This window comes from Mesoplodon mirus, assembly GCF_964341445.2.
Source record: "Mesoplodon mirus genome assembly, chromosome: 3".
NCBI classification, from domain to species: domain Eukaryota; kingdom Metazoa; phylum Chordata; class Mammalia; order Artiodactyla; family Ziphiidae; genus Mesoplodon; species Mesoplodon mirus.
The window spans coordinates 116,598,490-116,613,002 of NC_138978.1; the positions used below are offsets into that span (position 1 = coordinate 116,598,490).

At 46.1% G+C, this 14,513-nt stretch overlaps 1 protein-coding gene across 7 annotated transcripts; it reads right to left on the reverse strand.

The window, feature by feature from the left end:
• Window positions 1-3,257: 3,257 nt before the first annotated feature.
• On the reverse strand, window positions 3,258-14,105 carry S100A10 (S100 calcium binding protein A10). Of its 7 annotated transcripts, none has more exons than XM_082615953.1 (3): window positions 13,975-14,105; window positions 6,817-6,969; window positions 3,258-3,670 (listed from the first exon to the last, which is right to left on the reverse strand). In XM_082615953.1, exons 2-3 carry the CDS (start codon window positions 6,946-6,948, stop codon window positions 3,509-3,511), a joined length of 294 nt encoding a protein of 97 aa, XP_082472079.1. In that variant the 5' UTR covers window positions 6,949-6,969; window positions 13,975-14,105; the 3' UTR covers window positions 3,258-3,508. The 7 variants fall into 7 exon arrangements, with proteins under 7 accessions (XP_082472079.1, XP_082472080.1, XP_082472082.1 ...); XM_082615954.1 differs by lacking the exon at window positions 13,975-14,105 and adding an exon at window positions 13,823-13,840; XM_082615956.1 differs by lacking the exon at window positions 13,975-14,105 and adding an exon at window positions 13,674-13,690.
• Between the last annotated feature and the right edge of the window lie 408 nt (window positions 14,106-14,513).

A 14,513-nucleotide genomic window follows, 5' to 3' on the forward strand; every position in this document is an offset into this window, starting at 1 on the left:
TGCTTCTTTATATCTGCCACAGAACTTTGCTTGGTGTCATTCATATAGTCGCCCTCGTAAATATTTGCCAAATGACTGAACTATTCACAACTATTCCTCTGTGGTTAAGAGCCAGAGAAGTTACCTGAACAATCACTTTCAAATTGGTCGACTTGAGAGAGAGGTTTATATACTTGCCCTTGGTCTCCCACTGAGATGAGTTGGATAGAAAAGTATTAAATCACAAGTAATTGGCTCATGGTCAGGGTCCAAGAGAGAAAATGAGGTGTTTTTCAGGGTCAGCTCTGCAGCATGTTTGAAACTGGCTTTCTGTACTGTTAATCGTTCTTCCTTCACAGCTGGGTGTGGGGAGGGGCAGGATCTGCTTTTACAACTCAGCCCTGCAGCAGAATGAGTGGAATTTTCCAGATGGTTCCTCTTGATGACTGTTGGCATAATTGCAGCTTTGCCCCTGGGAGCCATTAGGCTGTGGCTCCGAAAGCCTGAACGGCTGTTTCAGCAGGTCAGATTGTGGGAGCCCTGTGTTTTTGTTGGCATGGAAAGCTGTGTAGGATTTCAAACCATAAATAGGCTTTTAATTTTCCTTGTACTAGCTCCCTACTAAGTGCTTCGAGCAATGAGGCTAAGGTGAGAAAAAGTAACTTATTGTCCACTTTCCCTCTCCTCTCCTCCCAGCGCCACCCCCCCCCACACACACCCCAAATACAGTGACTCAGATGATTCCCTGGCCAGAGCATCTGAGGCCATGTTCTGGGAATAATACACTGCTTTAGAAATTTTTAGACTCTACAAATCCACTGTGAAGATGAATGATACTTCCTCTCTCCTAGCCCCAGAGCCCTCTCTCCTGGGATAGTTCTCTTTCTGTTTTCAGGTAAAGAGGCTTCAAGTGTGAAAGCTTGCTATGGATTTGGGGACATCTGAGCCTATAATATCCCTGTGTTACACTTTCACCTGCCCATTTGCAAACTGAACACCAATTTTATAACACCCAGTAAACACAGTTGCCCCAGGACGCAGGTGGTGTAAACTAAAAGGGTACATTTGGACTGATACAAGTTTGCCTTACTGGGATGGGCCAGTTTGCTTCTCTATTCCCTGTAGCTGTCAGAGGTTATCTTTTAGAGTTTCCTTAGAGCAATAATCTCTTTAACCTACAGGTTGGAAGAGTTCTCTTATTTTTTTTAAATTAATTTTTATTGGAGTATAGTCACTTTACAATGTTGTGTTAGTTTCTGCTGTACAGCAAAGTAAATCAGCTATATGTATACGTATATCCCCTTTTTTGGATTTCCTGCCCATTTAAGTCACCACAGAGCACTGAGTAGAGTTCCCTGTGCTATACAGTAGGTTCTCATTAGTCATCTATTTTATACATAGTAGTGTATATATGTCAATTCCAATCTCCCAATTCATCCCACTCCCCCTTCCCCCCTTGGTATCCGTACGTTTGTTCTCTATGTCTGTGTCTCTATTTTTGCTTTGCAAATAAGTTCATCTGTATCATTTTTCTAGATTCCACATATTAGCAATATTATACAATATTTGTTTTTCTCTTTCTGACTTACTTCATTCTGTATGACAGTCTGTAGGTCCATTGGAAGATTTCTCTTAGAATTAAGAATTGTCACTGTGGCAGATATGGTGGACCAGCATGCCAACTCCTAGTGTGTAGAGGTTGGAAAATGTAAAACTATTTGCCAGACTCCCTTGCAGTTCAGGTTTTGATGTGATTGAGTTTCTGGTAATGAGATGCACTTCTTTGATACTTGGATGTGGGAGCCAAGTCATGTGTGGAAAGAGGCAGGGTAATGGGTACCCATATTTGGTAGTGTGGACTGTGCCATGGGTTGTGTGGTTCTGGAGCTGCTAGCTTTAGCAACGGCTTCCCAGTTCAGCAGGCAGCTTCCTGAGCCAACAGTTTCCTTGGGGGCCCAGTTCTATGGCACAGATTTGGGAATCATTCCTCAAGTCAGTTCTTTAGCTAGCCAACTCCGCTCCTCCATTTAATATCTTGTAGTAAATCCCTCTCTTTGTAAACCTGCTGACTGATATAACTCTATAGCTGCAAAGCTATCTGTTAACTATAGCTAACAAGATAAGTTGTCTTACCTTGTTCATTTGTTGGCTGAGACAAAATAAAATGGTTGGAATTTTATCTTGGGCATTGATTTTATTACAGATATCCTTTCCCCAAAGATAGTTTTAGACTATCCTGTTCCCTTTTGCATGTTTTTCCTTGTGATGGTGGATGACCTTATATTGTTTTGTTTTTTTGTTGCTGTAGCGGGCCCCTCACTGTTGTGGCCTCTCCCTTTGTGGAGCACAGACTCCGGACGCGCAGGCTCAGCGGCCATGGCTCACGGGCCCAGCCACTCCGTGGCATGTGGGATCTTCCCGGACCGGGGCACAAACCGGTGTCCCCTGCATCGGCAGGCGGACTCCCAACCACTGCGCCACCTGGGAAGCCCGGATGACCTTATATTGAACTTTCCCCCAGAGTTATATTGATGTTTCCATCTTCATTGACCTATTTAATTGGGACAATTTCATGTGCCAATTAATACCTCATCTCTCCATAAAAATGTAGAATACTGTATTATTAATAAGCATAGCTATTTAATAATAGCTATGGAATGCATATCTGCTGAAGCTTGTAACAGACACAGAAAGGGCTGGGAGAAACATTCTGCTATTTATCAAGACATAAGTACTGGCATTTCATTTTCAACAAAAAAAGCACTACCCCATTATATTATAAATCATGGCTAGCCTATTTCCTGACATCTTAGTACAATCATGGCATCTCATGACAGCTCAAAAAATGTTAATGTTATATTGTTAGAGGCATCACACTAGACTCTAATTTTGATTAGTTGTCTTATGGAACTATTTTTACCCTAGTTTGCTGAAACTTTGTTATGAAAAATGGACTCAGACATTTCAGGCATACAAAGTGCTGGCTGGAAAGGCACTGCTTTAACTGGGCAGGACTATGCTCAGGAATTATAAAGGTGGAATATACCCTGAAGTGCCTTCTTTTAATCCTTGGAGTTGTTGTCCTTCAGCTAGGAACAGCTACAGGGCAGATCAATTTGAGAAGTTAGACTTCAAGCCTGAGTGGAGAGTGCTTTCCCATTTTGCAGGTTCTGTGGAAAGAGCTCTGCCTTGCGCTAGATGCTTAAGGGCATGTGGGCTCTTTGTGAATGAAGCAGGGAACAAACATTTCTGAAGAAGAACAAACATCCTGTCTCAAATTCAGAACTAAAAAAGGAATTTGTTTATTGAGGGCAAGGGGATGCAAGCAATATAAAAATCAAAAGCTTATCTGGCTTTAACTGACTTTTCTTTCTCTGCTTCTCAAGGTGGAGCTGGATTTTATTTGTACATTTTCTAAGGGTCCCAATCTGCTCAGGAAATCCTTATACAGGGGTAGCTGTGGGGCAGATTCCTTAAGTGACCCTTTATGAGAATTCTTATCAGGGTGGGAGTAATTGTTCAATGCTGCCTACTTCTTTCCCTTCTGCTTCATGTGTACTACAAAATAGTCATTGCATGCGATGGTGAGCCCAGCGATTAGTGAAAAGAAGCTCTGGAAGCCCACTTTGCCGTCTCGGCACTGGTCCAGGTCCTTCATTATCTTGTCCACAGCCAGAGGGTCTTTTTGATTCTGAAAAAAAAAGGACAGAGGCAAGAAATATGAGTCAATGGTTGCAATGACGAGCTTCTTTGATTTGTACTGCTGACAGCTATATATATAATCTCCTAATTATTTCAATTCTTGCTTTAGGTCATAGTGATCTTTGGAGGTCATCTAAATGTATTTTTCTGCTTTGAGGGAGCATTTCAGTAAATTCATATTTATTTCAAGCTAGGAAAGAGGTTTCCATGGCACTCTTGTATATAACTCAGGGACTAGAAGCAGCCTATTTCTAGAAAGAGGAGATTCAGTGCCAGAGAAGGGAGACTCACGACTCTGAACTCTCAATCCACTTAGAAACCAGCATGGCCTTCTGACATGCTTTACTTACAGTCCAACTGTTACCATAATTTTCAGAATCACAAAATTCTGTCTGAGAACCACCCTAAATTCCCCCATTTTTTAGTCTAAACTTATATTCTCTTGACAAACTTTCATTCCTGATATAATGGTCAAGTCCTTAAAGAAGGAAACGCCTATGAAAGACCTCATGCGATTATTTAGGGAGTAAATTTCAGATCATTGTCCTATGGATTTTATTTTATTTTATTTATTTATTTTTTTTTGCGGTACGTGGGCCTCTCACTGTTGTGGCCTCTCCCGCTGTGGAGCACAGGCTCCGGACGCGCAGGCTCAGTGGCCATGGCTCACGGGCCCAGCCGCTCCGCGGCATGTGGGATCTTCCTGAACCGGGGCACGAACCTGTGTCCCCTGCATCGGCAGGTGGGCTCTCAACCACTGCGCCACCAGGGAAGCCCCATGTCCTATGGATTTTAAAGAGGTGTTAATGATGCCCTGGGGTTTGTTAGGTTTAAAGAGTTCAGGCAGATGTTCCTCATTTCTTGGCACAGCTGAGGCCAGTCTAGGGTAGCTTCATATCATATTAGCCAGGTGACCTTGAGTAAGTCACACAGCTTGGTGGGCCTTCATGTAACAACTAAGAATTGAGGTTGGACTAAAGTGTTTCTAAGATTGCTTCTGTTCTTAATAAGTTGGTCAATCTATGCCATCCTATACTCTTTGCTGGATGTACTCTTTGTTTTACACTGGATGTACTTCAAAAGCAGTATGTGTGATGGAGTTATAAAACTCCCCATGATTCTCAGTGCCTAGCATGAATACATGGAACTAAGATGAGCACGTTAAGATCCCCTTTGTTTTTTCTTTTACTCTGTTTTCAAGGTGATTGGCTTCATCATTCCTTTTCGTAGTGATGATGCTTAGAAGTGGGAAAGTGTGGTTTCTCCTGTAGGGTCCATGCCCTCAACCAGAGGGAAATATGGCCCTTTACAGGTGTTAAAGGACTCAGGTAAAATATTTATGAATTTCATTGATTGTATAAATGAGTGAGGGAACTGATACTCAGTGTCTCAAGTGTGCTGGATTTTTATAAACTGCACTCAGAAATCCCTTAAGGTAAAGCAAAAGCATTTCCTACACGCCCTAAGCAATCATCTATAACCTGTCTATGCAGCTACCTCTGCTTTGGGTGGGTTTCAGTTAATTCTGGCCTTAACCCCAGCTTCCTGGCTGTGGTCAGGAGTGAAATTTGGATGACGTAAGGGGTCAAGTTTAGAAACAAAACGATCTGTGAATGCAGCGAGTGTGGGTGTGCTTGGAATTATGACCCCATGCTTAGAATAAATTATACTGCCACGTTCAGTACTCGGTACTGAACACTTTATGTTTACCAAGCCACAAAGCCCTTAGGGAGGAAGGATCTTCGTCTCATGTGATATCATCCTGGCTTCTAACTTATGCAACAACACAATTAATGAGTGTTCAGAAGTAGACCGAGAACGCCTTTGTTTGTGTGATGGGCAGGTTTACAATGAGCACATTTTGTCCTCGAATTTTATGCTTGCCTGGAAGGATCACAGAAAGTGAAAGTGGTCTTGGAGATAATCATGTCCAGCCTCTCATTTTCCAGAGGCAGGAACTGAGGCACAGGAAGCTGAAGCAACCTTCCCAGTTAGGGTCCTGGTCTGGGGCTCTATCCCAGAACTGTACAAAAGCAGAACAACAGTATCCTCTAACTCATTCTGGGATAGAATTGTGGTAACTGCAGCTCTGAGATACTAGTTAAGCTATTTATATCTGCTTATTTGACTGGTATTGATAACATGTAAGTCATCATGTACTACAAAACCCTATGTTTAATGAGTCAGGAGTCAGGGGCTTGATTAATGCTGTTTACCAGGCAGATGACAAGAAGCAGAACCCTGTCTTTTACCATCTCCTCCCTTCGCCCTTTAGAGGCTAATGCACACCAAACACAGTACTGATCCCTTCAAATGACTCTGGCTGTGGCAGAGGGAGAAGGGCCTGCATTTCAATCTAATATTTTGTTAGGCAATGTTTCACCTTCAGTGAAACGCAACAACCATCTCTTGAGGGCCTATGATGTAAAAGGGCAACTGTGCCTTGTTGCCTAATGTCCTGAGTGATGTATCTGAGCTCATGGCAGATCCTCTTCTGGTCTTCACGGACCCCTCGATCTGTCAAAGGTGAGGCATAAACTCAAACTGCGCTCCTGTGTTCTCATTGCATTTTCAATGTGAAAAGCAGTTATTTCTGGAGTGCCGCTTGGCTCTCATTCAGCAGATGCTTGACACCATTGCTTTAGAGCAGTGTTGGAAAAAAATTTTAAAGCCTTTATCTAAAGGGATTTAATTTAAGAAGGGAGATTCAAGTTGCTCAAAGTGGATGTGACCAGGATGTGGTACCTCCAGTGCCAGGTTTATGGGCCTGAGGGCAACAAGGCAACCTGGTTGATTACTCTGGTGAAAGGTCCTCTTTCCTACAACTCTGTCTCAATGGACACGGATGACTTCTAATACCTCGCATTATGGTGATTTGTGTGTAGTGTCATTTCACTTCTAAACTGTAAGCTCCTTGAGGGCAGGGGCTGTGTCTTCTTTACCTTCTGTTTCCTCCCCTAGTATCTTACAAACAGTAGGCATTCAATAATGTTTAATAAGTAAATGAATGAAAACACCTTTCTAGTAGTGACTTCCACAGGGAAGGGCTGGAAAGAGGAAGGGAAAGGAACTAGGGCCCAGAAGCATTGATTTTTACATCTGGTTCTGGTTCTTTCTGAGCCTTTCAACACTTACTTCCAAAAATCCAGGAAACTCCTTTTCCATGAGTACTCTCAGGTCCTCCTTTGTTAAGTAGCCTTTATCCCCAGCAAATTTGTGAAATGTGAACATCATGGTTTCCATGGCGTGTTCCATTTGAGAGGGCATTTTGGTGAGGTCTGTTGGAACCTATTAAAGGATGTAAAGAAACAATTTACATTAACTTTTAAGCGACATGAATTACCAGTCTTTTGAGAATGATTGGAAGAGGGTGATTAGCTCATTCATTCAATCCTTTTCAGCTGTAAAATTCAATGACTATAAGAACCAGTTCACTCAGGTTTTATGCCTCCTGCTGATGAAAATAGGCAGTTCAGGTATTGGTGCTCTGAATAAGGGATTTATCTAGTTGCCCGCTAATTTTGCATAAATCACCAAATGAAGAGTAAAAACACTAATTATTTGGAAAAGCAAGATCAGCGCCCCTCCTTTTAACTGACAAAGCACCTACTGAAAGAACAGACGTTTCTCTGTTTCTCTTAGCGCTGGTAAATGGGACTCTTCGATATGGATATGGCTGAATACCAACAACCCACACAATCAAGCCTGGTTAATATAAAAACTTCAACTCTCCAAGCTTAACTAGGTAACCTTGTTCAGTCATTCTAGGGTTTAGAAATCTGCTTAAAAATGAATTTTGTCTCCTGAGCATGTATTGGCCTCACCGCGTGGCTTGCGGGATCTTAGTTCCCCGACCAGAACTGAACACAGAAAAGTGCTGAGGCCTAACCACTGGACCGCCAGGGAATTCCATGTATTTTTTTTTTTCTTTTGCGGTACGCGGGCCTCTCACTGCTGTTGCCTCTCCCATTGCGGAGCACAGGCTCCAGACGCGCAGGCTCAGTGGCCATGGCTCACGGGCCCAGCTGCTCCGTGGCATGTGGGATCCTCCCAGACCGGGGCACGAACCCGCGTCCCCTGCATGGGCAGGCAGACTCTCAACCACTGCGCCACCAGGGAAGCCCCCTCCATGTATTCTTTACTAAAGTTCTGAACTTGTTATTGATTGTAACAAAGACATTTGCATCTTTGGTAGTAACATGCAGTTGCCCTACCCAAATAAAAGCTCCCCAAAGCCCATTATCTACTTCCTTGAGAAGGAACAAGTAATAGTATATCCTAATTCCTTTGGGGATCTGATATATTTTTGGCAGCACTAGACAAAAGAGCTACTCTCACAGTCTGAGGTGCAGTGGGAAAGGAAGAGCTTTTCATTGTGAATAGTTTAAAACAAAGGTAAGGGACGTCCCTGGTGGTGCAGTGGTTAAGAATCCGCCTACCAATGCAGGGGACACGGGTTCGAACCCTGGTCTGGGAAGATCCCACATGCCGTGGAGCAACTAAACCCGTTTGCCACAACTACTGAGCCTGCGTGCCACAACTACTGAAGCCCACACACCTAGAGCCCATGCTCTGCAACAAGAGAAGCCACCGCAATGGGAAGCCCGTGCACTGCAATGAAGAGTAGCCCCGCTCACTGCAACTAAAGAAAGCCCACCTGCAGCAACGAAGACCCAACACAGCCAATAAATTAATTAATTAATTAATTTAATTTTTAAAAAAAGAAAGGAAAGGATGTGTCAGATCATTATATTCAGGTATAATAATCTGGGGGCATATGTCTCATCAAGACCCAATGCCTGGTACTTAATAGGAGCCCAATGAATTTTGCTTAACTGGAAGGCATGCTTTAGCCAGAATGGAGTAGCTTTGGCTAACACCATCTAAAATCACTATTGGATAGGAAACAGGTGAATTTGAATTGAGACTGTAATATACCACTCAAAAAAAAAAAAACCACAAAAAACCATCAAGAATAAGTTTAGAACAGAGATTGAAGAAGAGGCTGGTAACTTCCCCTGAAGAGTCTCAACAGGAACTGGAGACATGCTTTCAGTCTGGTTCCTTCCGCTGACATATGCGTACTCAACACAGATCCGTAAATGCTGTCTGTTACAGAGAAGGTGGAGTTGGTGAACATGAGGATTGAAAAATTACACTTTAAGAGTCAAAAGTTCTACCCCTTAATCTCCAGAAAAGTACAGGAATCAGTATGCCAAAGAATGCTATACTCTAGAGAATGCTATAAACCAGAATCTGGCATGATTCATCTGGAAAGCAGTTCTCTTGGAGAGAGCAGCCAATTCAAGGTCCACTGTGGGATGAATTCCAGGGGAACCACACCCTTTCCCCTCTCTCCTGACACAGCCAGGATCTGGCTTCAGATGGCAGTGGGCTTAGAGGGAGTCAGCCTTGCCTGGATTGGCTCTGGAAGTCCAGCGACATAAGAGAAGTGAACTGAATGAGTCACCTATGGGAGAAGGCTGTGGCATCCCACACCAGTTCTGAAATATCTCAGGAAAGGAGTCAGCCACCACAGAGGTTTAAAAATACCCGTGCCCAAGCTCAAGTGGCAGGGCACTTCACAACAAATGCCCAAAGATCCCAGAAACTGGAACTGGCTGTGGGACACCTAGTTCACATTCTTCACAGGGCAGAGCAGAAGGAAAATGCACTGCAAAGCCAGAGAAGTAAGAAAGGGAATACAGCAGGGTAAGGACCCCTAAAATAGGAAACAGGCTAATTTAGGAACCTCTAAGAAATACAACTTGTAAGCTGAGGAAGTCCTGGCCACCCCTGAATACCTTCTTCAAAAGAGTGAGGCCAGTCTTCCTCTAGTGAGCACTCAGGTCACTCCAAACCCAGCCCGGGATTGTCTATGCTCATTCTGAAGTGCCAGAGCTTTCCTGTCCCACTGGAACTCCCTCTGCTGTTTACTCAGCACATGGGCCGTGGACACAGCAGTCAGCACAGACTCCCTGTTTGTTCTGCAATAAGAATGTAGATCGGGGCTACTCAGGAGATCTAAGGTTGTGAAAGTGAAAACATCTTTGAAAACCAGAGATGACCACCCTCTCATCAGTAACCAGGGCCCCTGAGGGCACTGACCTGGGCTACGAGCAAGTTATTCCGTTTTGAAGGTGAAGCCAGTACACTGGTTTTAAAGTAAGATGAAGGAAAAGGGGAAGATGTGATTAATACTGTTCTTTTGGCTAGTGGATGAATCGAACGGCTCTTCCAGAGTGCAGCAGTTGACCTACTGAGTCAGCCTGCCCGGCCCTCCCATTTTGGGCGGGGCTTGCCCAGCCTGGGCTGATGGAAGCACTGACCATTGGTTGCTAAAGCAGCAAGCAGTTCAGGGACTTGAATTCGCCGTTTCCTCCGCCCCAGAAGAGTCCCACCCCGGGACTCTATAGCTTCTGGCTCGGAAACACTTCCAATGGATAGCCTTGGGCCTGGGGTTGAGAGGCTGCAGCGTCCCCTCTGTTCCCCAGACAGCCTACTCCGGCACCTGAAACACTCCATCCATTTAATCATTTGCCCGTCTCTCTATCTTAGATTTAAGTTCCTCTAGGTTAAGAACTGTGAATTATTCAGTTCTATCCACGAACAACTAAATAGTGGTTTAGTGTTTGCTAATGAGTGAATGAATCAATCAAATAATTCCCTTGGCCGGAGCTGAGGTGCAGGTGTGACTACCGGGTCTGGGCTGAAACCCTTGAGGCTGGGAGCTCTGCGGGAGGAGGTGAGGGCTGGGAAGGGCCGGGAAAGGGGCGGCCTATGAATGAACCGCAGAGTACATTCCATAGGAGAGTACATTCCATAGCAGAGTACATTCCATAGCGGAGGAGAAAACGGTGTATCCTGCTAAACAGGTCTGGTCACCCAACACGACTTGACTTTTCTTTCTCTTCTCACTCTTACGGTTTTCTTGAGTTTTGGTTTATCCCACTTTACTGCTCTCTCACTGTGAGCTCCACAGGCTCTAACTACTTCATCATTCACTCACCTTTTATTGAATCATTTTATTCTGATGTCTGTGTATCTCCTACACAGGTCTGAAGAGTGGAAGCTCACGTGTCTTTCTTTGTGTAGTTTTCTCTTCCGAAAAGAATTCTGAGCTTTACAAATTTAGTTACAGTGGTGGGAATTCAATTTTCCATTTTTTCTGTTCCTTCACCAAACACCTACTTTGCATGACCCTGTCACGGTGTTAGGCACACGTGGGTGTGCTCTCCACCACCTCTGTCCCGTGATGCTTGCCTCTGGGGAGTTCACCAGCTAAGGTCATACTATTTTAAAATATGGCCTGAATTCTAGTTAACTGTGTTTGTTTCTTTCCACACTAAACTGTGGGCTCCAGTAGCAGGGTCCCAGAAGCTAGCGCCCTGTCCTCAGAGCCTGCTCAATGAATCAGTAAGAAGGAAATTGACAATAATGTACATTTTGATCCTTCTGGGAGTAGCAGGGAAGTAGGAGGCCTCCTTAGAAAAGTGTCTGCTTCTAAGCAATACCAAATGTTTGCTCTGGGCTCATGCCCAGATCCAGGTCATAATTTCAAAAAGGAGACTTCCAAAGAGCAAGAAGTCTGATCTACTTTGCTCTTTCGTGTCTTGTCCATACCCTACTTTTCTTTCAGCCCACCCAGAAAACAATTGGCAGAATGTCAGTAAAAACAAACATCTGTTATCTAAAATGTGTTTTAGGTTTCCTTCCTTTTGCTTTGAGGAATTTAAAAAGAAAAAAATTGGGGGTGGGGTGGGGGGTGGGATGGGGAATTGAACCCAGAAGGCATTCTTGATTTGATCCCTAAAGGGAATTCAGAAGAAGTGAGTGGAGGCAATGAATCTGATCCAGGCTGTCTCTCTCACCTTTCACCAAACGTAAAACTTTCCCACTAAAAAAAGTGAGCAGCAAAAGAAAAGCTCCAGATGCAATCCAATAGGAGAACTCTGAAGCCACCTCTACCCTAAAAGAGTACATCCAGTTTTTCTTGAAGAGTTGTCAGGCATCACCAGAACTGGCAAACAATAGCCACTGTGACAACTGCTATTAAACCCACTGAAGGGCTAGGAAGTGCTGAGAATTGTTAAAAATAAGCAAATTCATTATTTTTGCTTTTGATGTGAAATTCCTAAATTGTTGAGTCCCGGGAAAATGAGAAGCTTAAGAAAGATCCTAATAAAAAGATCAGTCTAGCTTTCCCAGCACTCTGAGTGCTAATCTGCACATTATAACTCTGAAAGGATTCCATTGTTTCCCTCAACTTTAAAAGACTGGACTGGATCAAGGCCATACCAAGTGGGTAGGCTCTAAAAGATTCACATTTTTGGAGCTGTCCATGGAAAGCAAGGAGGCACTCAGTCTCAGCTCCACCCAGCACAAGGCCTGACCTCACTGGAGTGGCTGCTGGAGAGGCTGGACAGGGGCCAGACATGGGAGGAAAAGGGGCCATCTGATGTTGTATGCAGGAAAAGCCAGGGAAGACCATCACCTAGAAGACAGGGTGCTATGCTCAGTAGACCCTCAGGAAAATTTGAAGAACCAAAATAAGAATCTCCAAATGGTGTATCAAGGACCACAGTGAAGAAAGTAGCTTCTGGCTGTCAAGGAAGGAATACATCATTTGGAAGAGATGATTAAATAGAAACTGGAGAGGAATCTGTGGGGGCAGGGCTGATGAAGAAATTCCAAATGAGTTATATGAACTCATTCCTGCCCTAATGCCTGTCATTACCTTTTGCAATTTGCTGAATCACGTTGGAGGCAAAGATCATTGACAGGGTGTTGAGACTGGCCTCACCTGAGGTGCAGGATATGAAAATCCACTGCTTTAGGTTGAAACTCAGGCTGCAGGGGAAAAAGCATCTGCAGCAACTGCAAACCTCTTAACGGGAAGAGCTACCTCCTAAATAAAGCTGGGGCAGCCTGCCAGCAGGCATACAGGCCGATAACCTAGCAGCAGTTCTGCCATGGCCCTACCAGTCTAACTGCTGTCTTCACACACAGTTCAGTCAAGAAACCGCTCCTTCAGATTGCGGGCCAAGTCCTGGTGTGACTCACTTCCTCTTGGAAAATGCCCTCTAAGATGGCACAGTTCCCCTTTTCCTTCAGGGAGTGTTCTGTCTGAACCATCTGCAGAATCAATCTGCAACCATCCGGGCCACACCCACATGGCCTCACAACTGAGTCACAGGCCTCCACTAGGAGAATCCGGGAGCCCTTTGTGCTAACCACGCCCTGCAGAAAGCTCCCAGCGAAGGGGGTGGGCTTAACGTATTCCAGAGTCTGGCCCGGGGCTCAGCTGCGCCTGGTACGAGGCTAGCTGCTCTGCTTTCCCCACCACCCCGGCCCAACAAGGCAGATTCCGGGTTTCAGTTAGGTGGAGTCCGGCCGAGGCTAGAGAGTGGTATCCAGGCCTGGGGGAAGCGCCCGTCCTCTGGCCAGGCTCAAATTGTGACCAGGTACCAACAGCTCATTGCACTGGGCCAGATTAGTCTGGGTTAGAAGATCCTTCGTTAAGCCTGCTCTTCCTCTATCTCTGTATAGTTCCACTTGTTTAAGACAGCAAGAAGGGATCCCTTTCAGTACAAAAATCACTCACACAGGTTTCACATGGGCTTCCCTCCCCCTCTTACCCCCATCCCTCAGCAAAACTGCGTTATAAAACTGCGTTATAAAGAAAATAGACCTTCCTCCCTCGGTCGGCAGTAAGAACCTTCCCGTCTAGCAGACAAACAACAGGAAGCCCAACCTGAAGCATCGGGGAGAGGGGCTGAGGGGTGTCCTTTGGGTAGGGAAACCGTCAGCCCTCCCCGAGCCTTCACGGGCCGTCCAGCTAGGAGGTGGCTACGAACATCTGGACAGAGGTCAGCCTGCAGCCGGAGCACACAAAGAAATACGCCGGCCAGGACAGGGGGCCAGCAGCGGGGGTTCGGGTAACTAGGGCGACTAGTCGAAAAGTAGGAAAGTGGGTGTAAAAAAAGACAAACCGAAAGGTAGGAGAGAGCAGACCCCAGGGCACCAACACGGAGGTACAGTAGTGAAGGACAAGGGCTCGCCCCCCCCCGCGAGGATCTGGGGGCTCGCGCCTGGGCGGGTCAGGGGCGCTGCTCTCCAAGCCAGGGTGTGGCCCAGATACCTCCCCATCTCCAGCTGATCCTTGACCAAGCCCCCCGGCGCCCGGGACACCCGGCGAAGCCAGCCGGGCGAGCCAGAGCCGCCGATGCGGGGGTTTCCACGGGCGCGGGGTCTGGGGCTGGGGACCGCCTGGGACCGGCGGGCGGAACTCACCGTGGCAGGAGGGGCGGCGGGGACGCTCGGCTGGCGGGGGCGCTCGGCTAGCGGGGACGCGCGGCCAGTGAGCAGAGCGCCGCGGGCTGGGCGCCTTAGTAAGTGGGGGCGGGGAGCGGGGGAGGCAGGAGGAGCCTGGGCCAGTGTCAGGGCCTCCGCTCACCCCACCCCTTCTCCTCCCTCCTCTTCCTGCCCCCGCACTTAACACTCACACCCCGGGCGCAGCGCACACACCCTTCTTTCGCTGTGCGGAGGAGCCTCGCTCCAGGGCTCCCCACCGCCCCCAGTGAGAGCAATACTGTAAACTTCTCTTCCTACTCAAATGCTCTGGAATATTTTAGGACATTCCCACCCTCGGCCATGCCCTTCCTCTCGGGTTTGGTTTTAGAGAGCGAGTGAGTGTGCAAATCCAAGAATCCAGCCATGCTGCGGGTGGGGCGCGCTGGCCCAGAACCAGATTGTAAGCGCTTGTCCGTAACCTACAGGTCTAGGAATTATTTTCTAGATGATATTACAGGGAGGGGCTCGTGGAGTCCTAA

Coding starts and splice junctions, on each gene's coding strand:
- S100A10 (XM_082615952.1), bottom strand. Junction 3,671..6,816: donor AGTTTCCTGGATTTTTGGAA/GTAAGTGTTGAA, acceptor TTTTTTTTTCAG/AATCAAAAAGACCCTCTGGC.